At 53.2% G+C, this 25,200-nt stretch overlaps 1 protein-coding gene across 1 annotated transcript; it reads right to left on the bottom strand.

Moving 5' to 3' along the window:
* Nucleotides 1-41: 41 nt before the first annotated feature.
* On the bottom strand, nucleotides 42-20,585 carry LOC142842410 (CUE domain-containing protein 1). Its single transcript, XM_075959142.1, has 10 exons — nucleotides 19,926-20,585; nucleotides 14,536-14,663; nucleotides 10,281-10,407; nucleotides 9,437-9,629; nucleotides 8,361-8,444; nucleotides 6,338-6,409; nucleotides 5,417-5,510; nucleotides 4,674-4,732; nucleotides 3,514-3,584; nucleotides 42-1,552 (listed from the first exon to the last, which is right to left on the bottom strand). Exons 1-9 carry the CDS (start codon nucleotides 20,307-20,309, stop codon nucleotides 3,517-3,519), a joined length of 1,209 nt encoding a protein of 402 aa, XP_075815257.1. The 5' UTR covers nucleotides 20,310-20,585; the 3' UTR covers nucleotides 42-1,552; nucleotides 3,514-3,516.
* Nucleotides 20,586-25,200: the final 4,615 nt, after the last annotated feature.

Below are 25,200 nucleotides of genomic sequence, written 5' to 3'. Positions count from 1 at the left end.
AGGAGGGAGGGTCCAGCCCACATCGCCGGCCACATCAGAGCACCAAGAGAACACCAAGTCTTTATTACCGGAATTCCTATGAAACGGCTCCAAGGAAAAAAAACCACACACAAGAGGGAAAAAATAACAAAGTGACACACACACAGACCTACAGCTTTCTCTTCGTGCGCGCCTGGCGCTGGAGCAGGGAAGGCCCAGACGCGTCTGGAGCACAGTCTAGCCGCCCGGGGCTCATGGTGGGCGGGAAGGCGTCCTTCTCTTCAGGGGTCACAGGACTGGCTCTGTGCCAGAGCGGTCTCCCACCCCCACCCCGTCCTGCCTACTTTCCAAACTTGGTCACTCTGTGTGAACCGCTCTCCCGAGCCCGGGGAAGCTCGACCAGTAGCAGGTTCCGTTTCCTACCAGTCCCTAGCAGCCCCCGACACCCAAGCATCGGATCCCATTCTCAACCAGGTCCCCGCGCCTCCCCGGACTTCCCAACTTTCTCTAAAGGTCAGCGAGTTCCCAGATCATAGAACGAGTGGTACACAATTGCGACCACCACCCCCTTAGCAGTGGTTGGTGCCGGCTGAGAGTTCCTAGAATCACCAGTGTTCTTCGGGTCAGCTCTGGTTCTCCACCCGAGGCACCCAGCTAGTTCCTGTCCTAGGTGCTTCCCCAGGCTGCTAGCCTCTGCAACGGGCGCTTCAGCCTACACACACCTTCTCAGTCGGGGTCACCCTCCCTCCAGCACCTCCCTGCCTTACAAAACAGCAGGACCAGTCCAGCCCCTGAGGAGCCCCACTGTGATGTAAATCAAGATTACCAGCTTTGGTCTTCAGCCAAACGAAAGACCAAGCTTAGAGAGAGTCCTCCAGCTCCGGGGTCACCCTCCCCATCCCTGCTGGGTCAAGAGGAGGCTGCTGGAGGTGACAGCCAGCCCTTAATAAGAAGCAGCCCTGTAAGCTAGACCCCGGCAAGGCCACAGCGTCCAGAGTTCTGTGCAGGTCTGGGCTAAGAGTCAGCAGTTCCATCCAAGGCTGAGATGTCGGAGACCTTTAGAAAGAAAGGCGGGGGTGAGGTGGGGGATGGGATAGGGGACAGATCAGACCCGTTGTGGCACGCCAGGAGTGATGGGAAAGAGAAGCAGGAAAGCCCTCTTTTCAGGCCCAAGGGGCCTCCGGATCGGTCATTTTGCCAGTTCCTTAACTGCAACCTTGACGCTTCCTGGGACCTTTCTTTTTCCCTTTTTCTTTTTCTTCTTCTTCTTCTTTTTTTAATGTGAGGGGTGGTTCCTGTATTTCTGCTCATCCTCGACAGAGGAGCCAGATTACAAACCAGGTTGTGGTTAGCTGCTGTCTCTAAGGCTCCAGGTCCCTCCTCCAATCACAAGCAACTCTGAAAGTCCTAAGTCCCTTGGAAAGTGGCAGTGTCTGGGCTGGACTGTGGCCGAAGAAGCCCGGGCGCTGGTACGCAAGCACCATCTGTCTCGGCTGCAGCTGGAGGGCACTGCTGTTCCCCTGGTTTCCTCCACCCGGTCAGAGCATCTCTGGCAAGGTGACGCTGCTGGCACCTGGGGAGTAGGGAAAACGGGTGACGTTTTCATTAAAGGAGCTCTCTGGTCTTTCCCTGCCACTGGTTCCTGGAGAATATGAGGCACCTCCTCCTTTCTCCAGCGATTCTAGATCATGCTGGAACTCTGCTTAGGATCACACCCATTGCTCAACGGCAGATCTCGTTAGTGGGGTGGTGTGTGTGTGTGTGTGTGTGTGTGTGTGTGTGTGTACGCGCGCGCGCATGCGCGTGCAGCTACACTAAGGAAGAAGACCTAACGGGGCAGAAAGGTAATCCCAGGCTAGAATTTGGTGGGCCTCACCAAGCTGAGTTCCTAAGAGTTTTGCTCAGAAGACCCATGAGAAAAGCACGGGAGAAGTGGGACCACAGTGATGTGCAGTGACGGGCTTAGCTAGTGGGGCAAGGAAGACATGCATGCTAAATTTGTCAAGACTGTGATGGGAAAAGCTAGAAGGCAGGAGAAGGCAGGGAGGTGAGAATGGTTTGCAGCGAAAGACCACGGGATGCAGCAGGGACCCAGCAGAGCTGCTGGTAGAGCAGTTACTGTGAAGAGGACAGTTGTGCGTTTAGAACAGGAAGGGGGAAGACTGAAAAGGGTTGGGGGGCAGAGCAATGAACAGGCAGAGGGAGAGGTACGAGTGACAGCCTCCTAGGAGGGAGGAAAAAGAACCAGGACTCTTGAGGTCACAGGCAAGCCAGGAAGAGTTTCAGCCCAAACCTGGGCAGAGCATGTGGAAGGGAGCACCGGAATGCACCACAGGCCCTGGACCTGGACGGTGACCTCCTCGGTTAGGTCCCTTTCCAGGGGGGCGGCCACTCTTCCTTAGATGCAGGATCTCGGGTTTTACAGTGGGGAGCTGAGAGGGAAAATGCTGGAGATGCGAAAATGATGAGAAAGTTCTGAGTTGGAATGGCTTTGAGAAGTGCACCTTTCTCCTGGGGACCAGTGGGATGCAAGAAGGGGTGGGAGTGGGGGTGTTTCCTTAGCTCCTCTTCCTTGGTTATCCCAGAAAAGTAGGAAGCTGGGGTGCAGGTGTGTGGGTGAGGAAAGCCCAGGGAAACATGGAGAGAGCTGAAGAGAGGATGGCAAGAAAAGGAAGAGTGTGGTGCCTGCATCTGCTGCCCCTGCCCTCTGTGGCCTTGGCTTGGCTCACTGCCGGAACTATCATAAGAGGGGCTTCTGTTCCTCCATGGTTGGACATGGGCCAGACCTGAGAGAGGACAGCTCAGGAAAGCCTAGAAGATGCTGAGCACTGAGCCCAGGACAGCAGCCTGGCAAACAAAGTAGGTGGGTGGGCGGGCAGCTCTTCATTGGGGGGTGGAGCACCTGCAGAGGGACAGGCATGCCTCCTTTCTGCAGGAGATGCTCGCATTTTCTGTGTATGTCCCCCACTCCAGGAGAGTACATAGGGAGACAGGAGGAAAGGCAGGCCACCCTGAGGCTCCAGATAGAAGCATCCATTCCAGGGGCTATTTCCAGACTCCTGACCATCAAACCTGAGCAGGGCGCTGAACACAGGACTGCATGTGCATGACCACATGCTTCTTACACCACCCTCTTAATATTCACTATGGGTCCCAGAACGCCCTCTCAACAGGGCTGCAAACTATTCAAGGTCAAAGCTGATTTGGTTTTCCTGTTCAGGGCATCTGTGATGATGATGATGATGATGATGATCTTGATTCAGGCAGGTGTGATTATTGTTTGTCAAATTAATAAATAAGCAAGTTTTTAAAAGCACAAAAGCCAAGTGTGATACAGCAAGTCCGTACTCCTGGCATTGGAAAGTGGAGACAGAAGGATCTGAAGTTCAAAGTGAGCCTCATCTACACAGACAATGCATTCAAGGGTAGCAGGGCTACAAAAAATATGTATGGATCCTTGGGAGGACACATGGTGGGTTCGCCAAGCTGCCCCTTCGCCCAAGCTGCCCCTGAGAGCTGTGCCCCAAGCCTTACCTCTTACTGTCCTTCTCTTAGGGCCTCTTCCACCTTAGGTACCTCCTGCCGCCTTCCCCGGAAGTCTTCATCTGAAAGGCAAAGGGAAGCTGCCTCATCTTCCACCCTGCAGAACCTCATCTGGGCCTGTCCCCAGACTGTTCCTTAGCGTGGATCCTGATGCTCAGGTAGCAGTATGTGGGTGTGGTGAGAGAGGCAAAAGGTGCTGTCTTGACTCTACCACTGAACTCAGCCTGAGGCCTTGGACAGGTCTTACCCTGCTTGGGTCTCAGTTTTCTCATCTATCAAATGGGATAGGGACAATGGACTCGGTTTTCCTATCTATCAAATGGGATAGGGATGATGGACCATTCAGATGACCTCTAAGACTTTCTAGTCCTTGTGTCTGGTGTCTCCTGACCCTCCTTTTTTTTTCTTCTAGACAGGATTTCCCTATGTAGCTGTGGTTATCCTGGAACTCACTCTATAGATTAGGCTGGCCTCAAACTCAGAGATTCACCTGCCTCTGCCTCCCGAGTGCTGAGATTAAAGGCGTGTGCTATCACCTGACTCTTTAAGAGCGTGGTGATGGGAGTTCATCTATGGGTGGCCTAGCGAGATCTTTTGACCCCTGTGGCCTTTGGGAGGGACTGAGTAAAAGGTTCAAGGCCCTCAGACTAAAGCTTTCTTCCTTTTTTTCTTTTTCTTTTCTTCTCTTTTCTTTTTTTACACAGAGATAGAGTTTCTCTGTGTAGCCCTGGCTGTCCCGGAACACACTCTGTAGACCAGGTAGGCACTGAATTGTCAGAGACCTGCCTGTTTCTGCCTCTTGAGTGCAGAGACTAAAGGTGTGAGCCATCACCACCTGGCTAGACTGGAATTTTCTAACTTGTGGTTGTCCGTGTATGAGGCTTGCCTCTTTGTGCCCCATTCCCTAAAGAACGCTCCCTAGGAACAGCGCCTGGCTCACTGGGCATCCCTTCAGAGACTACGGGTAGGGAGGGGCATTGTGTGCACCACACAGCAAAGGTTCACATTTCTGTGGGTTACCTGCCTGCCAACCCTTAACATGTCTCCCAGACTGAGTGTCCCCTTGCTGAACATTAAACACTAAGGACCTCCTCTCAAAGGGTCACCCATCACAAGGAAGTCAGAGCTGAAGGCTCCCCGCCCTGCCTCACCATAAGCATGGCCTTCCACGTCATCCAGGAGGTTGGCTGTCGATGCAGCAGCTCCCAGCCTGCCAGCCCGTTCAGGAAAACTCCCCCAGAGAGGAACGGAACTGTCACAGCTCGTCCAAAACTGTGCTGTCCTGCCAGGCCACCAGCCTCAAGAGGCTTCTACCATCCCTCTGTCCCCAAACTGCGTAACACTGCCCCTTTCAGGTCCCACTCCTGGGATCCACCAAGCACCCAGCCAGACCCTAACCTCCTTAGTCTTCCCCCATCTCTAGGGACAGAGAGTGACATTCTCCCCGCTCCCCTTTGGTTACTCAGCTTTCACTGTCTTGGGCCCCATTGTTGGCTAAGCATGGATGGGAGCTTGGATGAAGACAGGGAAACACCTTTTCACTTGAAGAACCAAAAGTGAGAAAGCAGGCTTCTAGAGACAGGGCTGCCGGGCACCTGGGAACCAGTTCAACTAGCAAAATGAGGGAAAGGTTTGCTGCTTTCAAGGGGAGGGCTACTGTTTTCCCCCAAAATGCAGATGGCTCAAGATCAAAATCAAAGAAGTCGTAGGAATCATCGGAGGGACAGTGTCCAGGGAGCTGATGACGGGGTGTCCTGGTTTGCAAAATGAGGAAGGGAAGCTACAAAGCCAGATCGCACTCCCCAGGAAGGTCCAGTTTCAGGGGGTCCAGCCGGGACCTCCATCACCCTTCCTAGCAGTCATCACCCCATCCCAGTGCCAAGCAGAAGGATACGACTGAAGCTTCGGCAAGTGTCTCCTCTTTGACTTCCTCATTTTGGTCTTCTCAGAGAAAGCTCGCGCGAGTTCAAACAGCTTCCTACGCGTGGCTGGGGCAGAGAGACTTGTGAGCCCTTCATGCTCCAGACAGCCAGAGCGTCAGATGGCTTCCCGCCAGGTTTGGGGGCAGCCAGGGCAGCACCAGGCCCCTTGGGTGGGGACTGGGAAGAGGAAAGTGACAGGAACTGCAGAAACCGTGCCACCTAAGGAGCAAGTGTGCCATCCCAGGTCGGCCTCCAGGGGCAGCACAGGCCACCACTAGCCAAGTACACAGCCTGCTTCCAGTCCAAGATCCGGGTATTCCTTCCGGAGAGGCGAGAGCCACAGATCTTGGCTTTCTTTCCCGCCGGCTGCCAAGGCCTTCCCGCCCCTCCCCAACCACCTCCACAGTTGGTCCTAGGATTTCCATGACTCATCGGAAATTTTTCCCTGAAATAAAACCTTGAAAGTATCCCAGCCTCATTCCTACTGGTTATGGGTCTCTGAGATCGGAAAGGGGATTATGACGAGAAGCAGACGGTGGGAAGAGGTCTCCTGTACCCCCAAATGTCTCCCATTCCCACAGAAAGCAGACTCGGTCAGGCTCCTATCTCAGCCAAGCCCTCACACCACAGAGAACGTGAACACTGACACACATTATTTTGCAGCAGACAGCTGGCTCAAGAGGATTTAAACTTAATTTGTCCCCAGACTCAGCTGCAGAATAAAGTAAGGCAGGAAGGCTGAGGGAGTTAGCCTGTGATTAAAATGTCACCCAAGTTCACCGAAAGTCAATAGCATTAAAAATCCTCAGGGGTGGGGGCCCCTTGCCTCTCATGAGGCCACAGGGCCTGCCTCAAGAGAGCTGGGACAGGGAGGGGACGGGAGCAGGACTCACATTTTCCCATGTGTTTCAACTTGTCCCTGAATAAGGCATCTTCTGACACAGTGGGGTTGGTGTCACTGGTTCCTGGAAGGAGGAGACACCTGCTGAGGGACCAGGCCCATTGGGTCTCTGAGGTCCCACTAAGAGAGAGAGAGAATGAGCAGCTGCCATGGCCCAGGGAAAAGAGATGAGTTGGTGCCCCTCCATGGTTGTTTAGGTCTGTCCTTTCACTACAGGGCAGGCTTCTTCCCTAGCCCCTGGAGTTTAAAGCGAGTTGCAAGAGTACTTCCTTCTTGCAAGATGCATTTTCCTCTTCTGAGCCAATGGGGGCAGTCTAAACTGCTGCGAGTGTGGGAAGGCAGCTGGCAGGTTTCGACTTCTGTGAACAATCCCATACTCTCAAAGTCATGGTGGTAGTTTGAAAGGAGCTGGGTGGGCAAGATACACATCATGGAAATCTCTAGGGATTGCACACCAGGCTTCTGCACCCAGAGCGGGGCAGAACACAGTGTTAAACACTGGCCAGCCCATCTGTTGTGCTGGCCCTCCGTGCATCCTAACTCCGGTGGGAGGGAAGCAGAAAGGACACAGAGCCAAGAATTCCGGGGAGATCTCGGCCTCCTTCTAGGTCAGCTCCTCCGTTATTCCCTCCCAGATGTTGAACAGGAACAGAGCAGGGCTCAGCCAAGGGTCAGAACCCAGTGAAGCTCCTGAAGGGAGCGTCTAACTCTCTCCTCACTGTGTGAGTCTCTCTTGCCATTCATCTGCTGCCCACCACCCTGTAACTTGGCTCATCCTGAGTCACCTTGGCTGCTAGGTCCCCTTTGAGTCACCCTGATGTGGCTCAGCAGCCCCAGTGACCTTCATTAATTTGGGATCAAGGACAAGAAGCTCTGTAAAACTCCCAGACGAACATCTGGTGGGGCCTAAGCTCCTGGCCTCTCGCTTATGAACCAGTTCTATGGGATTGTCTCTCTCTGAGCGGGGATTAGCAGGACGCCTTACCCTTCTGCTCTTGCCTTCCCGGCTCAGCTCTAGGATGGAGGTTCTGCTCCCAGAAAAACGGCTGAGCCTTTTTGTATATGTACATGGGGAGAGGGCAGTAACCGGTCAGGGATCCAGGGGCCAAGTACTAAAGCAGGGCCTCTGTTCCCACTCCCAACCTCAGCTCAGCTAGAGTCTGTGCATCAAGCCGTATTGACACTCGCCTTGGAGGAAGCCATGGGGTAGTCTGACATGAGTTCGGGGTGGGGGTGGGGAAGGCAGTTATATTAGGGACTGCAAACTGGGCTTCTCTGGCCTTCCTGAGGCAGTTCTTGCTGAACCACCTAGAATTCAATGCTCAGAATTTCTTTTCCTCACCTATGGCACGGCAGGGGTCTGAGCAGGCAGTCCTCAGTCACTTAAGTGAATGAATGAGCCCTTCCCAGACTAATGTCACCCTCTTCCTCTCCACACACCAGATACGGTCAACACAGGTGTCTTGCCTTTGCTGGTTTGCTATTAGGCAGTAAGCCTCATTGGGCCAAACCTCATCAGACTCCAAGGCCTCCCTATTCTCAGTTGCTATTAAGGGACATTACATGATTCAGTGTGTCCTCTGGTAGCTCAAGATCCGGAAATAGTTGGAAGGTCAGCCAGCCTGTGGTGACCGACAGCTCCCAGGACAGAAGGACCTAGGGACACTTACTGAAGGGGATATCTCACCTCACAGGAGGCCTCCCATCTGGTCTGTTGAGGGGCCTCAGATCCCACCCTTGGTCTGTTTTTTTTTTTTTTTTTTTGGTTTTTCGAGACAGGGTTTCTCTGTGGCTTTGGAGCCTGTCCTGGAACTAGCTCTGTAGACCAGGCTGGTCTCAAACTCACAGAGATCCGCCTGCCTCTGCCTCCTGAGTACTGGGATTAAAGGCGTGCACCACCACCGCCCGGCCTGGTCTGTTTCTTCATCCTACCCCTAAACTCTCAAAACTGAAGGTAAAGTTGGGATGTGGGCCCACTGAGCCCACCAGGTTCTCTCTCAGGAAAGCAAGCTTACCTGGGACAGAGGAGGGAAGGGCGAAGTCATTTCCGACAGCCACATTGCTGGATCTGGATGTCCGGGATTCATGCTTCAATCGATCTGCAAAAGGATATGGTTTCTATCAGGGAAGTGAGCTCCAGGGCACCCAGGGGCACACTGGAGGCTGCTGGAGGCTGAGCCCCCGAAGCACACATAAATCACACACACACACACACACACACACACACACACACACACACACACTATGTAAGCACAGTGTCTATCAGCTCCTGAAGAACTTGTGATAATAGAAACAACTGCCTAACAAGCATCTGCGATGTTGGGATGTCAGAACTAGCAGCTTCCTGAGAGTCCAAACCTATTTTATTCTATTGTTTTAGGGTTTCGAGATGGAGCCCAGGCTCTCTTGGAACTCCCGGTTCTCCTGCCTCAGCCTCCTTAACGCTGGGGTTGCAGGTGTGCAGCTGTGTGCCCAGCCAAGTCTCGTTTGTGCACCTGTGTGTCTGCTCTCTCCAGCCCAACATCCTGGCGGGACAATTTGCTCCATCCTTCCCAAACATATCAGACTCCCTCCTTCCCTCCGCCCCCTCCTTCTGTGACCTTTACAGGACTGCTTCTGCAGCCCTGTCTTCCAAACCCTACCTCAGAATAAAAGGCAGACAGGTTGGGGACCAGGGTAACCCACCCATAGATCATGCAAATACTCTGCTCTCACCTCTTCCATTCAGGAAGCCTCCCATCCTGGCACCCACGGAGCCAGTCACCCTGTTCGCAGGGCTCAAGACATGGTACCTCCGTCTGTGGCTAGAGGTTGGTGGGAATGCAAGGCAGCATTCCTTCCTGGCATCCAAGCCAAGGCTAATGCAGGGCAGAGGAGAAGGCCCCGGTGGGCACACCCCTCTTCCTCTGAGTTCCCAGGTGTTCCCAAACCCCCATGGCTGAACCCTGGGGCTCCTACATGGCTCAGAAAGGGCTACACTTATGCAGGTCAAAAAGCACCTGGCATAGTGGCCTTCAGCACAACCCTCTCCTGAGGCCTGAGGCCACTGCCCACATCACTCTCTTCTTTGGTGGTGAGGCTTGGTGCCTACCTCTCTCCAGTGCGAGGAGAAAGTCACGGTTGCGCTGCAGTTCCTTCATGAACTCCTCATTCTGCAGGAAGAGGGCAATCCGCTCGTCCTCCAGGTACTGCTTCCAGCGGCTGTCCTGGTCGCAGACACCGGGGCCTGGCACTGGAGGTAGGCCTCCCTCTCCACCCATAGGCTTGGAAGCCCCAGGGTGACCCTGAGGAAGAGCGAGCATACAGATCACCTGCTTAAATCCATGCACACCTGTAGACACATGGGTGCTTTCCCAGAATCCTCCAGCCCCACCCTGGAGTCCCCTCTTCCCAATAGGATCCAGTTATTGGTGCAAACTCACTGGAACAACTCAGAACTGTCTCCGCAGGAAAAAAAAAAGCAGGGAGGACATGAAAAGGACTCCTCCCCCCCAATCCAGGGCCACCTCGTTCCCTCTTCTGGAACCCAAATCATCTTGAGAAACTATATGCGAAGAGTTCAACCACTGTCCGCAGACTCCCAGTCCCATACTGCTCCCTTCATCGGCTGCATGTTCTCCTCCAGCAGGGGCACCTTCCCGGAGCAGTCCTGGACCCCACCATTGGACCATTGGCTACCCCATTTTTCTCCCTCCAGCTTGAAGCTTCCTCAGGCTGCCACCTTCCCTGGGCCACCTAACCCTAACCCTAACCATCGGGCCAGATGAGAAGCAAGGCCATGGGTTCATTTCTCTTTCCTTAGAAACTCGATTCAACAAAAGCGGCTCAGCCAGGGCTTGGAAACCAGGAAGCAAATCCGGCTGACATTGAGTGTGTAGCGCAGATGAGACACTCGACAGGCAGGCAGGCATGGGGATCTGAGGGCGACCGGTTACCTGAATGCTATCCATCTGTTGGGGCAGGATTCGGAGAAAGTCATCAGGAAGGTTGCCCAGCAGGGGTGGGTTCCAGTTCCTGTAGCGACTCTGGCTTGCAGGTTGTCCAGAGCCTAGGACATCAATCCTGGGGGGTGGAAGGTGAGGAGAGCAAGGAGCTGTCAGGCCTTGAGCCACAGCTCTGTGGGCCTGTCAGGGGTTCTCAGGTAGTCGGAGGTCTTACTCAGAGCATCCTGCGCCCACGCTGCGTTCAGGACAAAGGTATAGGCCTTGTATTCTGCTGGGTGAGGGAAATGGCATACCAAGAAGGAAGGCGGCCAGGCCAGGAGCAGTGGGGACCTCTTTGTCTCCTGCTCTGCTTTCCTTATCTCCTCAGCCTTGGCCTTGGGCTGCTTCCCTGTCACTCAGTGCCTCTGGTGCAAATATCAGTGTTGTGGATTTAGATACAACTTTATGAATATACCGACAGACTGGGGTGGGGGCCATATGTTTCTGTGCCTGTGTCCCTAACAGCTGGCACAATGCTGGACTATTAAGTAGCAGATATTCCTCCCACTCCACCCAACAGCAGACGAATAGCTTGCCAACAGCCCATCCTGTCTTTGGTTTGTTGGGGAAGGGAGCTCCCAAGATTCCTGGACAATAGAGCAGATCTGAGTTCCCATTCTGGCTCAACTACAGTCAGTAAAGGGTGGGGGACATTGGGAAAACCCCAATTCAGGCCCCTGGTGCTTCATTACCAAATCTAGACCTTGCTGACCTCCTTCCAAGGTACTGGGTGCTCCCCTACCCCCCATGAGCTGCAGTGTGGACTGCTGGGAGGCCAGGGTTACATTCTTGTTTCCAAGGGGTCTATGGGACCTCTTCTTATGCAAGGTGTGCCTGTGTCAGGAGAGGAACAGGGCTTGGCTTCTCTGACCCCCGGGCTCCATCTCTAAGCCCAGGACTGAAGGAAGCCTGGAGCTGGGCCAGGAGTTCCACAGCTCCTCAGCAGCCTGCTGCGTGGCAACCGCAGGACACGTGTCCTGCTGAATCAGGGAAATGACACACGGAGAAGGCAGGCGGCTGGGGGTGGTGGGGGCCATGCTGGGCTCAGCCTGGCTTTGATTTGGCCTCCAGCTTCAGGAATCCCTCCACCCCCTCACTGGAGGGGAGCCTTTCCGTCTGCTGCTAACTTGTGGAAATAACTTCCTTTCCTTTTCTATTTTGGGCTGGTGGCCCGGTGGGTATGAGGGGAGGGCGGGGGCAGGAGCAGACGGATAACCAGCTGCTAAGTGCTAGGGGGAGCTCAGCTCGCTGCTTGAAGACATACAGGGATCCCCAGAGAGGCGCCCACAGGGGAACCCAGGACGCTCATTCCTAGGCCAGGTTTCCTCTGCAATGCTCTGCCACTTAAGGCCCTGTCCCAAGTTCTGTTTTCCTCCCAGGGCCCATCTGTCATTCTCACAGACACCACTTCCAGCCACAATGGGAGAAGGCTTATCCAGGCTTCCTTAGGGGTGAAGTGGACACCCCAACTCAGTCACACCTGGAAGCTACCCAAGATGGCTGCAGAGGGAGTTCAAAGCCTGACCAAGACCCTCCAGCCATTGTTTCTGGGATGCCCACGGGATAGGGGCTTACACAGGGAGACCTCTTCTCCTGGGGTTTCCCCGGCTTCTGGACAAGGGTCCTGGAGAAAGAACCCCACTCAGCCTTCCCCAAGTGCTGGGATGAAGTCACCTTCAGCAGCAGGCGGATGGCCCGCCTCGGCAGCCCAGCCACTCTATTGTGGTTGGAAAGGAATGTCAGAAATGAACTTTGAGGCAAAACTTCCGAGGCTGCAATTTCAACACAAAAGCAGCAGGCGGCCTGTGTGGAGGGGCCTCTCCTGGACTTTGGAGACTCAGGCAGATGAAGCCAAGGACTCAGTAGGGAAGGGGGAAGGAGACAGAGGCCAAGAAGATCTTCAGAGACTGAGCCTCTGGAGCCCCAAAACTAGAACTTCAAACATAGGTTGGGGGTGGGAGGGTCCACACTTACCACAGCATGTTGGACCTGGCTGGGAAGGATTTCATAAATAGGCTTTTCCAAAAGAATTTGTTCGTTCGTTCGTTTGTTTGTTTGTTTGTTTGGTGTGTGTGTGTGTGTGTGTGTGTGTGTGTTTAAGGCCATGTCTTAGATAGCAGATTTCTGGGCTCCCATGTGGTTCCCCTAAATTCTGATCTACAGGGGAGGGTCCCAGAAGACAAGCCACACACCACACACAGAGACAGACAGACAGACAGACAGACAGACAGACAGACAGACACACACACACACACACACACATGCATGAATAAATAAATAAATGTGGTTGAAGGGATCTAGGTCCTTGGGACTCAATGCTATGGCTTGGGTCTGCCATGTCCCCACAGGCTTGTATGTTTGAACACCTGGTCTCCAGCTGGTGGCACAGCTTTGGGAAGTTATGGACTCTCCAGGTGGGATCTGGATGTGGAAGCAGGTCACTCGGGGCAGGCTTGGAAGGTTCCACCTGCCTCTGGCTCCGGGCCAGTCCTTTCTGCTTCCTGATGCACGGTGATGTGAAGACCCACGCCCCTGCTGCCCTCTTGCTGACAGGACTGCTCTACCGCACCCTCCCTGCCATCCTGGGATAAAACCCCTCTCAAACCACGAGCGGAAGTAAATCTCTCCTCTCTCAGCTCCTCTCCTTCAAGCATTTTGTCACAGCAAACACAAAGGAAACACTGGAAACAGCAACAAAACAGAAGGCACAGGAAAGTCACTGACCCCTGAGCTCAGTACGCTTCCACAGGTGTGGCCTCCAGGTCAGTCTCACCCAGGCACCTAACTCCCACCTCCTAGCCTGCATCCCCTATACCAAGGTGATAGGTCCCTGCTGTGTCCTGTCCCTCACCAGATGGATGACCTCTGTCCTGCCCAGCTAACCTTCCAGCCTCTCAGCTCCCTAAGCTATAGCCTGATTCCTCAGCAGGGAGCTGATGGCATAGTGTGAAGAGCCTTGAGGTCACACCCCAGCTCTGAGCCTTGGATCAGCATCTTCATCTATGAAACGGGTGACGGCAGTGTTCACCACATAAGTCGCCAGGTAAAGAGCCACGGCAGCCTCTGGCCTTTGAAGGGTATGTGGCAAATGGCAGCTGTTCTTACTGGTTTCCAAGTTCCCCACTACTACTGTTCTGGGGTTCCTAAGATGCCTAGAATCGAGGGGATCACTACAGCAAGTCCCTATTATACCATCCCCTCCTGCCCAGTCTGTCATTCTAAGAAACGGCAGCTTCCGGGACAAAGTGACCACACCTAGGCTCTAGCAGCCACCAAACCCAGGGCCCAGAAAAGCAAGCACCTCACATACAGTGGACACTGCTGGCAGCTAGCTTCATTGTAAGCTTCTAAATCACAAGAATCTCGAAGCTGAGACAGTCTCTGGGGACCTTGCAGTCCACTCTCCTGTCTCAAGTCAGGAAACCAGCCCAGAAAAAGATGCATCTTCACATCGCTTTAAAACCTCTCAGCATCACCAGCCCAGGGGTGACTGATGGCTTCTGGGGGTGCTGGGCTGGGAGGGATTCTGGGGTTCATCTTGCCTCAGCAAGAGACAGCACAATGATTAATTTCTAATGTGTCCATGGGCCGGGGAAGAGAAGGGACTGTACGATATTTCATGAGCTCATCTCCCTACCCTGCCTCTCCCTTGATTACACATTCCAAGAAGCTGGAAGCTGAACCATAGTTAATTAACTGTGTCCGCTAGGCATAGGCTGCTACGCCAACTTTTTACATGGGATCCAAACTTGGGTCCCTGTGTTTACTCTGCAGGTACTTGACAGACAGACAGACAGTCAGACAGACAGACAGACAGACAGCCATCTCCCTAGCCTTCCACTTGACTTTTAGGAGGGTTTCCTCACCGAACCTGGAACCTACTGATTGGTTAAACCAGCTGGCTACTGAAATCCAGGGATCTGCCTATCCCTGCTGCTCTAGCTTTGGTGTTCCAGATGTGTGCTGCTGTGCCCTGCTTTTATGTGTAGAGGGCTAGGAATTCAATCCCAGACCTCTATGCTTAGAGCTATTTCTCGAGCCCCTCATTGTTGAAGTTTTGAAAGTTCTCCTTGGTGTCTGGATAAAATGTACCTTGCCATGGTAGAAGTCTGCTGTGGGGGAAGTCACTTTCCCACGGTGTTTAATACAACCCCAACCCCTGTCTCCATCTCTGCGTGCTGTGCTCTGAGGTCAAATGGATTCTCACCGGGGAGGTGGAGTTGGAGGAGCCATCGGGTAAGGTCTGTCGAACACATGCATGTGGTAAGCCGGTGGTGAGTACACAGGCGGAGGCTCTTCCTCAGAGCTATCCGGCTCCAGAGTCCTTTCCAAGATCTGAACCAGAGACAACAGAGAGATACATAGTAATAATTATTGACAATGATATTAATAACCTATCCTTGAAGCTCAGTGACATTCAGATGAGACCAGGTACGGGCGAGTTTTGTGCATTGATGCCAGAAGTTGTTTCTTCGCAATCCCAGCCTCAGGTACTACTAACATTAACATGTGGCTCCCACGGCCCCTCAGTTATACTCGGGAAAGAAGACAACACGCAGCCTCAAAGGATGGTTTATGGCAGCGGCACCTACCCGGGCAGTGCTCAAGAGCAGCAAAATGAACACAGGGTGGAAGAAAGAGACAGTGAGGGTGGGGAGCTGGGGAAGGCGGGCCTGTGGGAGAGGTTTATCATGCTTGGTGCCCAGCGCGTGTGCTGCAACACCTCCCTGGGCTGCACCCTTGAGACCAGTGTCCTCTGGACAGCTGTGCTATTATCTGATGATGATATCATTCATATCTCCTCCTCTGTACTTCCGCATCTGTCATCTGAACCCTACCAGTCTAGCAAGTGAAATCCCATTTTACAGAGGAGGAAATTCAGGCCCGAGTGTGTCTTAGTCTTATTTGTTTTGTGGTTGCCTGAGATTGAACCCGGAGCCTCATACACATGAGGCAATTGCTCCACCACTGAGCCACAGCCCAACTCTTTTCACCTTGAATTTCTTTTTTTCTTTCTTCCTTCCTTTCTTTCTTGTTTTTTTTTTGGGGGGTTGTTTTTTGCTGTTTTCATTTTTGGGGTTTTTTTTTTGAGACAGGGTTTCTCTGTAGTTTTGGAGTCTGTCCTGGACCTCTGTAGACCAGGCTGCCCTTGTACTTACAGAGATCTCCCTGCCTCTGCCTCCCAAGTGCTGGGATTAAGCCACCACTACCTGGCTTTTACCTTGGATTTTGAAATAGGGGCCCACTATGTTGCCCTTGCTGGTCTCCAACCTGTTTCCTTACTTCTGGGGAGGTGTGAACAAGAGAGGATGCCAACGACAGGCCTAAGAAGTGATCCTGCCCAAGTCTAGGAGTTACTGAGAGGGAGCGACACCTCCCCCAACAGCTGTATCACCTTCATAGAGTCCCTGATTCAGCAAATCTCTTATGGACTCCAGCGTCTCTAACCAGCTGCAACTGGAGCAGAAAAGCAGACAGCTGGTGCAGGAGGGCGTGGCTAAGAGCTTAGGTGCCGGTTTGCTAGTGACCCTCCCTGCCTTCTGTGAGGGGACAGGCCCAAGCTTGCTGCTGTGAGCTGCTCTAAGATGGTAACGGCACCACATGGGCACCACATCGCCACAGAGAGGACAGCAGCCCTCAACACTTCTGACCCTCCTGCCCCAGCCTGCTGAGGGGCTCAGATTACAGGCTCTGTGCGGCTAAGTCTGGTTAAGTAAAATGACAAAATCACTTGCCGGCTTTAGATAGGAATCTACAACATGGGCGGGGTCTCCACAGTCGCGACCTCCCCTCAGGCAGTCTGCACACCCAGCCTAGTTTTCTCACTGCCCCTCTAGACCCTTCTCTTTACCCAGGAGGCAGGAAGCAGGGCAGGGCAGAGAAAGGTCCAGGGTAGGGCATGGCTGAGTTCCTAATATCCGGTAGATATGAATCTGCCCCCAGAGGCATCTGGGCAGAGCTCTGTCTCCCGGCCACACACCGTGCCCCACCCTGGCCTCACAGCTCTGTTCCCACTTTCTCAGAGACCAAAGAACCTGAAAGGGGCTCAGGAGGCCCTAACTGACTCAGCCCCTGACTCCTCCAGCCCCATCTGAACTCTGAGTTTGTAGAAGCTGTGTCTCTCTCTGCTTCTGTCCACCCAGGTTCCACAGACACATCTGAGCCCTAGGCCAGCCGTGCCCAGCACAGGGAGGCTGGCAGGGATGCCCTGGTAGAGAGCGTGCACTTGTCCTGGTAGTGACTGTGCACACGCACTCAGTGCTCTGCACGCCAGCCTGACCCTAGGAGGCACCCGCCCTGGAATGCGGGCTCTTTCCTGTGAGGCGGAAAGTATTTAAACAGATGCTTCTGCAGAAAAAAAGAAGAATGAGGCCGCCTGGCTGGCCAGGCCACCATGCTGCTCACCCCACATCCCATCAGGAAGGAGAGAGATGCCAGGGAAAGGGAATGGTGCGAAGAATGGGTCCTGGTCCCTGGTGACTGACTCCCTGTTGCCTAGTACAGAAGGTGCCAGCCAAGATCCCAGGGTGCCCAGAGGACTCGCGGCCTCCCTCAGCCACACGCCCCCGTTTCCCACAGTTCTTGGCTCTGAGGGACAGGGTCCAGGCTAAACTTGGTCTGGTGGGAGGGAGAGGAGAGTTCTGTGGGTTTCCTCTGAACTGTGCCATGCGCCCAGACTCAAGGATGGCAGGGATGTGGGCAGCCCCTGTGTGCTAGAGTGCAGCTTCCTGGAGCAGCAAACCTAGCCTCAAGAGAGGATTGTGTCAACAGTGGGAAGAAGGCAGGTGGTGAGCAGGTCAGCTCCAGAGATCTGTAGTCCCAGAGAAAGAACCCCAGCATCCTCCTGCCCCCGCTCCATCTTCCCAACCACAGGAGCTTGTTCTGGCTCTAGAGGTGTTGGAGGTTCTGTGGCCTCCTGGCCTAACTCACTGTGGGTGATGGATGCCTGCCAGTTGTTCCGGAGCCTAGTAGGGAGGCAGGGTCTGGGCCATTTATCTGACAGGAGCTGTTTCTCTGTGACAAGGATACCCCCTGGGCCAGCCCACCATCCATCAGCCTCTAGAGAGGGGGGCTTTTTCCAGTCAGCAGTTATTGTCATTCTGACTACGGCTCATAAATTTTCTGCAGCACTTTACGCTGGCTCAGGAGCTGCCTGCTGATGGGCCCAGGCAGGGCTCCAAAGGTGGGGGCTGGGAGAGAGCCAAGGAGAGCTGAGAAGGGGTTCGACTGGGACAACAGACTGCTTGGGAACAGAAGTGCAGCGCGGGACGGATGCCTGGGGCTGAAGAAGCCTTGCAGAGGCTTGCGATGCCACGGGCACTGTGGGCAAGGCAGGAAACGCCCCGCCTGCCAGACCTCCAGCACCAACAGGACCATAGAGAGTCAAAGCATGCAGGGAACTTCCAGCTCACACTGAAAGAATGCACCTCCACGTGCACCATGCACACCTCCTTTCAACGAGAAGGGTCTGGATTTTCCAGTGCTCTCCCCGTTGACCGATGCAGACAGGTCAAAGGGGTGTAAGACAGAGGAAAAGGTGGCAGAAAGCTGTGCAAGGACAGCATCAATAGGGCTGGGGAGGTGGCTCGGTCAGTAAAGGGCTTGCCACACAAGCTTGGGGACTTGGGTTCAATATACAGCACCTGTGTTAGAAGCTGGACTGGGGCTCACACTAGTAAAGCCAGTGCAGGGGATGCGGAGTAAAACAGTAATTCTCCCTGCAGCTTCCCAGTCGGCCAGTCTTGCCTAATTAGAGAGAGACTCTACCCCCCAAAACCAAGGGAGCTGGCTTCTGAGGATTAACATCCGAATCAATCTCTGGCTTATATGTACGTTCGTGTGCGCATACACACACACACACACACACACACACACACACATGTATATACATACATACTCTCACACACACACACAACATCTCATTGCAAAACTTCCCCTTGTACCTGCTATCTGCCTGGGGAGAGCATACCACACTGACACAAATCATTGTTACCCCTACAGCTTCTCCTCCATGGAGCGAGAATCCTAGAAACATTCACTAAAGAGGGAAGAGGGAGGTAGGAGAAGCAAAAAGGCCAGGTCCTGAAGTCGAATCTGGTCCAGAGTTCTTATGTAAACAAAGGTGCCGGTTCTCATCAAGTTTGAGAAACAGAAAAGATGTATTTCTGAAGCAGCGGAGATACCCGGCACAGTATGGACTGTGGGAACAGTGGGATTCAGCTGGGCCTGGTGGAGCGCGCTTGCCATTCCGGCTACTGGAGGAGAATGGAGAGTTCACGGTCTGCCTAGACTCCAGAGCAAGCACAAAACTCACCTGGATTGCACAGAGAGAGCTTATGTAAAAAGAAGGCTGGGGAGTGGCTGGGAGACAGAGGGCTTGCACGGCATGTATGAGGTAGGTCCTGGGTTCAACCCTCAGGATGGGAAAGAACAGAGTGGAGCGTGTTCCCATCTTCTGGTTCTTGTTTCATCCATGGCTCTTGTACTAGCTGCATGCCTCACCCTTTGCCCTGAGAACTTCATGTCCTTTTAGGCTAGGGGTTAGCTGGACACTGAACTCCTGAATGAGGCCATAGAAAACCGGCTATTCCCCAAGGGTGGGGTGGGCCTTGATTCACTGTGGTTGGATGTGCCCTCCACCCTGGGAACGGCTCCCTCCTTATGAGGATCTGAGGACGAGCTGATGAAGGCCGGCCTCACTCTGCAAGCACCCCCAGCTCCCTGTCTGTAGTGGTGCTCTCCAACTCTTCTGAGTGGAGGGTGTGGCCAGCCTTACTGATCACTCGCCCTCTCTCTGGTCCTGGAGCCAGGACATCTTTTCCCTGCCCTTGGTGTGAGTCTCTCCTCTGCTCCTGCTTCTCTCATTCTGGTCCAACTCCTGTCTCCAATCCACACTAGCCCGGGAGCTCCAAAAACATTGTCTGATTTGGTTGGCTAAGGTGATACTCTGCCATTCAAGAGCCTTTCTTGAAAAATATACACCAGAGACTTCAGGCTTGGAACTGAGGGGTCAGGTGTTGGAGTGGAACCTACATACCTACATTTTTCTTTTCTTTTTTTCTTTTTGTTTGTTTTATGAGAGAGAATTTCTCTGTGTAGCTTTGACTGTCCCGGAACTTACTCTGTAGACCAGGCTGGCCTCAAACTCTCAGAGATCTGCGTGCCTCTGCCTCTGGGATTAAAGGCATGTGCCACCACCACCCAGCTTTGTTTTTTTTTGTTTTTGTTTTTGTTTTTTGATACAGGGTTTCTCTGTATCTTCGGGGCCTGTCCTGGAACTAGCTCTTGTAGACCAGGTTGGCCTTGAACTCAAAGGGATCTTTACCTACATTTTAAACAAGCACCTTCCTTAGTTCGGGGGTCTTGTCCTATTCCTTAGCATACCAATGGGTGGGTACTTGCTTGCTGAGTGTTTGTTAAACTACTGCATGGTTGCTACCCATATTATAGGTCACTGCCTGATCAAAAGTCTCAAGAGAGATAATTGCTGGTTAGAAGCCAGCTGCCCTACCACCCCCTCCGGGGAGGGGGTTAACCCAGAGCCGCTAAGAGAGACTGAACCACTATTGGTGGTGAATTGTCTAACCGTGCCTCTACCTCTGGTGGGATGCTGTCCTCCGAGTCCGAGCTGTCCTCATAGGTGCTGCCACCACCCGCCTCCAGGTTCATCTGCAACAGCTGGTCGATGGTGGCGTCCACGGCGCCGCTGTTGGCACGCAGCACGCACTCAATGATGTCGTAGTCCATGTTGGGGAACATCGTCTTGAAGTCGTCCATGGCCTGGTTGAACTCGAGGCGGCGCACCTGGCGGGCCGGCCGGCTGTTGTTGAGCTCTTGGGGAGCTGCGCTGCCATCCCCGGCCCCAGCTCCGGCCCCGGCCCCGGCCCCGGCCCCGGTCCCGGTCCCGGTCCCGCGAGCCCCGGTGGCTCCGCCACCGCCGCCGCCGCTGCCGCTGCTACTCCTGCGGAACAGGCTGGTCATCTTGTGGAGCCGCTGTGGGAGAATGTTTCTGACAAGCTAAGAAACCGTAGGCGGGGGGTCCCTCTGTCAGCCACTTGCTTGCTCCACAGGCTCAGAAGACTTACTCCTGTGCTTCCTGCGTCCACAAGGACGCCTGTCGGGAATGCACGGTCCAGGCTAGGGGACAGGGGCCGGAGTGGTGGCGGCATGCGGACCTTGGTCAGGCTGTGGCTGTACCGCAGATCATCCACATCCTCAAGTCATCCTGCCACAGGGGGCTGCAACTGCGCTGATGGCGTCACCTGAAAAGAGGGACAGAGTCAGAAGTAGAAGCAAACATACTTGAAGTCTTTAGTGGTGGGCTGTTAGGAAACGAGGTGCCACCTACCCCGCCTAGGGAGACCTGCTTCACTCTGTTCTCTCTCTCTAGCTGTCATATCTAGCCTAGTTTGGGTGCTGGGGAAGAGCATAGGTCTTTGTGCTTACTAAGCATGCTAACAGGTAAATAAATAAGCCTATGAAAAAAACATATATGTATTCTTTCCTATTCATTTCTTTGTTTTGTTTTTATTTTTGTTACTTTGAGTTAGGGTCTCATCTAGCCAATATTGACTTCAAATTTGACATGTGGCTGAGGCTGGTCTTGAACTCTTAATCCCCCTGTCTCTCCTTTCACTATCCTGCCTCAGACTCCCGAGGGATGGGATTACAGGCACATATACCATCATACGCAGCTTCCCGAAACTGTCTCGAGGAACCCTATGTGTCTAGGTTTTATTCATATTCCATCTCAAACCAAGTTCCCTGATGCAGTCAACCTAGCTGGTACCCAAGGTTAGCACAGACAGGCCTGAAAGTCAAGCATGCTTAGGAACTGAAATCTACCACAGAACACCACAGAACAGCACTGAGATGGTCACCAAGGTGATGTCGCTGTAAGTGTAGACAAAGGCGGGAGTACAGTGTCTGAAATCCCTTGGTAAGGGGCTGAGGATCAGCTCGCGGGTGGAGTGCTTGCCTGGCATGCACAAAGCCTCTCAGTTCACTCCCTGAAACTGAATAAAACCTGGCCTGGTGGAGAATGTGGAATAATCCCAGCACTTGGGAGGCACTGACCAGAGGATTGGGAGTTTTTGGCCAGCCTGAACTAGAGAACTCGTCTCCCCAAACCAAAGCCTGCAGCCAGTGAGATAGCTCAGTGGATAAGGGGTTGCCACCAAGCCTGGTGACCTGAGTTCAACCCCTGGGACCTCTGTGCTAGAAGGAGACAATTGACTCCCACAAATTGTTCTCTGACCGACCCCCCTCTCTCACACACAAATCTGGCTCTGACTGTCTCCATTTTATCCCAAGATTGAGTCCAACAGCTTGTAGGAAGGTCGCAAGGTCTCATTCTGCAGCCCTGCTGACCTCAAGCTCACAATTTCTCCGCCCCTGTTCCCCAGTACAGTGCTACCGCATGCAGCTCCTCTAAAGGTATTCTCGAGCTCGAGGAGCCAAATGCCTCTTCTCTATTCTCCAGGATGGGAGCCAGGGCCTTGACTGCGGATAGAGAAACTGTCATGTGAGCAAATCCTCGCCACACTCGGAGAGCAGACACACACTGACTGTTATGAAGGGAAAGACAGGATCAGAGGGGAGTAGGGAAGGTGCGGTAGCGGAGGCCACCCCCTTGGGATGAGAAGGCCATCAGTGCCATTAATGTTACTACTTCAGGTCAGATCTCATACTCTGGAAGTGGCTTCAAGTATCTACCACATTGAGTTCCAAACATCTTGCACCCTCTCTTTCCTCAAGAGAATATGAGCATTCTCAAGGAGCCCTATTCTGGTGTCTGCCTATTTCCAGAGAGGTGGATTAGGCACAATTTAAAAATTTTTTTTAAATTATATTTATTTTGTGGTGAGGGGTGCACAATGTGCTATAGCATGCATGTGGAGGTCCGAGGACCAACTTATGAGATTAGTTAGCTTTCTCCTTCCATCCTGTGGGCCCTGGGTGCAAACTCAAGTCATCAATCTTGTCTGTAAGTGCCTTCATCTGGTGAGCCATCTTGCTAGCTTTTTGTCCATTTGGTTTTTGTTGTTATGGTTGTTGTTGTTTGGCTGGTTGGTTTTTTTGAGACAGGGTTTCTCTAGCTTTGGCTGTCCTGGAACTCACTCTGTAGACTAGGCTGGCCTTGAACTCATAGAGATCTGCCTGCCTCTGCCTCATGCTGGGTACATTTGTGTTTAAAGACAGGTTCATGTAGTCCAGGCTAGCCTTGAACTCACTATGTAGTTAAGGATGGTCTCAAACTCCTGAGCCTCCTGCCATCACCATCCAAGTGCTGGAATTACAACCATGTACCACTATGCCGAGCTAGGAGATGAATTCGGAAGTGGAAAATTACAGGCACACAGGTTCTGAATAGCTAGCGGACACTGAAGTCCCTTTCTGTCCTGAAAGAACTTACTTAATGAGATCATGTGCCCACATCATGTGTACCATGCGTGAGCTTGCTTTACCATGTGATTAAACCATAAATTCCACTATGCCGTTACTTTTATCTACTTAACGGCACAGTGTAGGCATCTTCCCACATCAGAACACACATGTTACATGCTTGAGCAGTGGCTGGTCAACTGAGAGAACCATGATTTACCATCCCACTCCTTTACTTCCTGGTTGCCCAGAAGAGCGAGTCATAGCCAGGGAGGCCAAAGCCATGACACAAGGAGAAAGAAGGGTAGCCTCGGGTGTTCAGTCTGGGACTTTGGTTATGAGGATGAGCCCAAGACAATTGCCACATATGTGTGGCTTCCTGCTGCAACACCCAAGCCCCCCTCCCTTCCTGCCCTCCCCTCCAATAGGAGGTGTGAGGCAGCTCGGTGGTTCCATTAGGAGTTCTCCACTCTGGAGGCCTCTAACCTCTGGGCCTCCAGGCCCCAGAAGCCAAGACTCCGATGTCATTACACATAGGGTCAGAGGCTCTGGTTAAGGCCCTTGAGAGTATAGCCACCATCGCCCCGCCCCTAGTGTAATTCAGCTGAAAGATTAGAGGCCAGGCTTGTCACTCTGCCAAGGGCAACTCCATGAAGAAAGAAGCCAGGGCCTGGTCCACAAAGAGAAAGAAGAAAAAAGATGAGTTTACATCCATCCTATGAACTCCTTCACACGGGTCCCTTGGGTGCTGGGTCTCTGAGTGTTGAGACACACTGAAAGGCCTTCTGGAATCAACTGTAGGCTCTTGTGGGAATGTCTGTCCCTCTCTTGCTAATGAGACAAACTAGCTTTCAGCCTGTGCCAAAATGTGGCAGTCTGCTCCATGAGGCTGAAGTAGGGGTGCATGCCTATACTGGCCTATTGGAGGAGGGAGGCTATGCAGGTTCTCTCCCAGTCCCCTGGCTATCAACCCAAGAATCCCTCCAGATCACTGAAGGATATGCGGATTCTCCTAGCACAGGCCGGCTCCTGAAGCCTAGGGAGCAGGAGACACCCCAGTTCAGGTGACCACCTAAAACTGTCCCCCCAACTGTACCCTCCAAATACAGTTGAAGAGTAGCTCAAGAATATGGAATGAGCAACAGAAACGCCTAGATCTTTCCACCAAAGCAGCTCTGTGGGTTTGGAGAAAGTGGTTCAGAAATAGGAAGCCAGGGAAACAGGATTTGATGGACAGCCAAGACTCAGAGACTACTGGCAGCCAGGCTGTTAGGACTAGCACCACCTAGGGTCTAGGTTTTCAGTGGATTGCCCTCTCAGCTCCTTGTTAAACTTAAGCCAGCCTGAGGCCAGGGCTGAGGTAGCAGCCTGGGGAAAGACTCACCAGATCAGGCTGCCTTTTGTAGTAAACCCTGCTTAAATGAAAAGCAGTTTAAAACTCACGGGAGAATGGAGGCTCACAGGCCACCCCTGGGTCATGAACTTGTGAGGGGCACTTTTGCACGTCACCTTTGTCAAAGCCCCTTTTATCTTTATTACAACTTTCCAGTCCTACCATTTTATAATTCTCCAATTCCTACCATTTTATAATGGTAGGAACGAATTCAGAGAAGTCAAGTAACTTGCCCAAAACCACACAGCTAGTGGGTAGGAAGAAAAACCAGAATTAGCATCCCACCTCCAAAGAACTAAAATGCCAAGTAAGGTTTGCAGGGCTGCAAGCCAAGGAGCCCGAGAAATGCAGTCATGTGTGCCCGGGCTTAGGACATTCCATCAAAGGAAACATGACCCAGACAGCACAGGGGAGGTCTTTCGGCACTGTCCCAGACCTGGCTAGGTGACCTTGGAGAGAGCAGGACACCTCTGTGAACCCACTGCTAGTGTGGGCATGAAAACAGGAAGGGAAGTCCTGATGAGCTTGTGGTGGAGGAAGTGAATCAAACTCGCCAGGCCCGTTAGACCTCTCCCTGAGCGAATGGGTGTGGGTAACCTCAGGACCTGGAAGCAGAAACTCCATACCTGTCCTCCCCCAGGACCCAGGGAGCCAGGCCCAAGGCAGCCTGCTGCCAACCGCCAATTGAAGTGAGAGAGGCTTCAAGCCCTGAGTCACTTGGAGCCTGGCCCAGGGAGGTAGGCAGACTGCCCCAGTGTGGCTTACCCAGCCTTGTCCAAGGTCAACTCAGACAGCCTCCTGCCTTAAGAAGGCCTGTTCCTGAAGGCTATGGCCTGCTCTGCACTAGGGGTGAGACAGTCTGAGGACCAGAGGGGCTGGGCTCACAGCCGACCCCAGGAAGGTCATGTGACTTGGGAAAGGGATTTCAGGTTTCTGGACCTCAGCTTCCTCGCTGGCAGAAGCAGTGTGTACACTGAGGGATGCCGGGGTGGGACTTCAATGGGTTCCCAGGTTAGAGGAAGTCCCTGCGGGGACAGGCTGGGGTGGTCTGGTCACAGGCCTCGGGTACCCCACGCTATACTTGCTTCCTGAGTA

Source organism: Microtus pennsylvanicus, unplaced genomic scaffold (genome assembly GCF_037038515.1).
Source record: "Microtus pennsylvanicus isolate mMicPen1 unplaced genomic scaffold, mMicPen1.hap1 Scaffold_68, whole genome shotgun sequence".
NCBI classification, from domain to species: domain Eukaryota; kingdom Metazoa; phylum Chordata; class Mammalia; order Rodentia; family Cricetidae; genus Microtus; species Microtus pennsylvanicus.
This window is presented reverse-complemented; position numbering and strand designations above follow the sequence as displayed.

What these genes read in the sequence shown, in the direction of transcription:
- LOC142842410 (XM_075959142.1), bottom strand. Translation starts at nt 20,309, where the DNA reads ATGACCAGCCTGTTCCGCAGGAGTAGCAGCGGCAGCGGCGGCGGCGGT. An exon ending in AGGACAGCATCCCACCAGAG is followed by an intron (nt 14,664 to 19,925) that starts GTAGAGGCACGG and finishes TCTCTGGTTCAG; the next exon opens with ATCTTGGAAAGGACTCTGGA. An exon ending in CACTTGCCGAAGCTTCAGTC is followed by an intron (nt 4,733 to 5,416) that starts GTATCCTTCTGC and finishes ACGGGCTGGCAG; the next exon opens with GCTGGGAGCTGCTGCATCGA.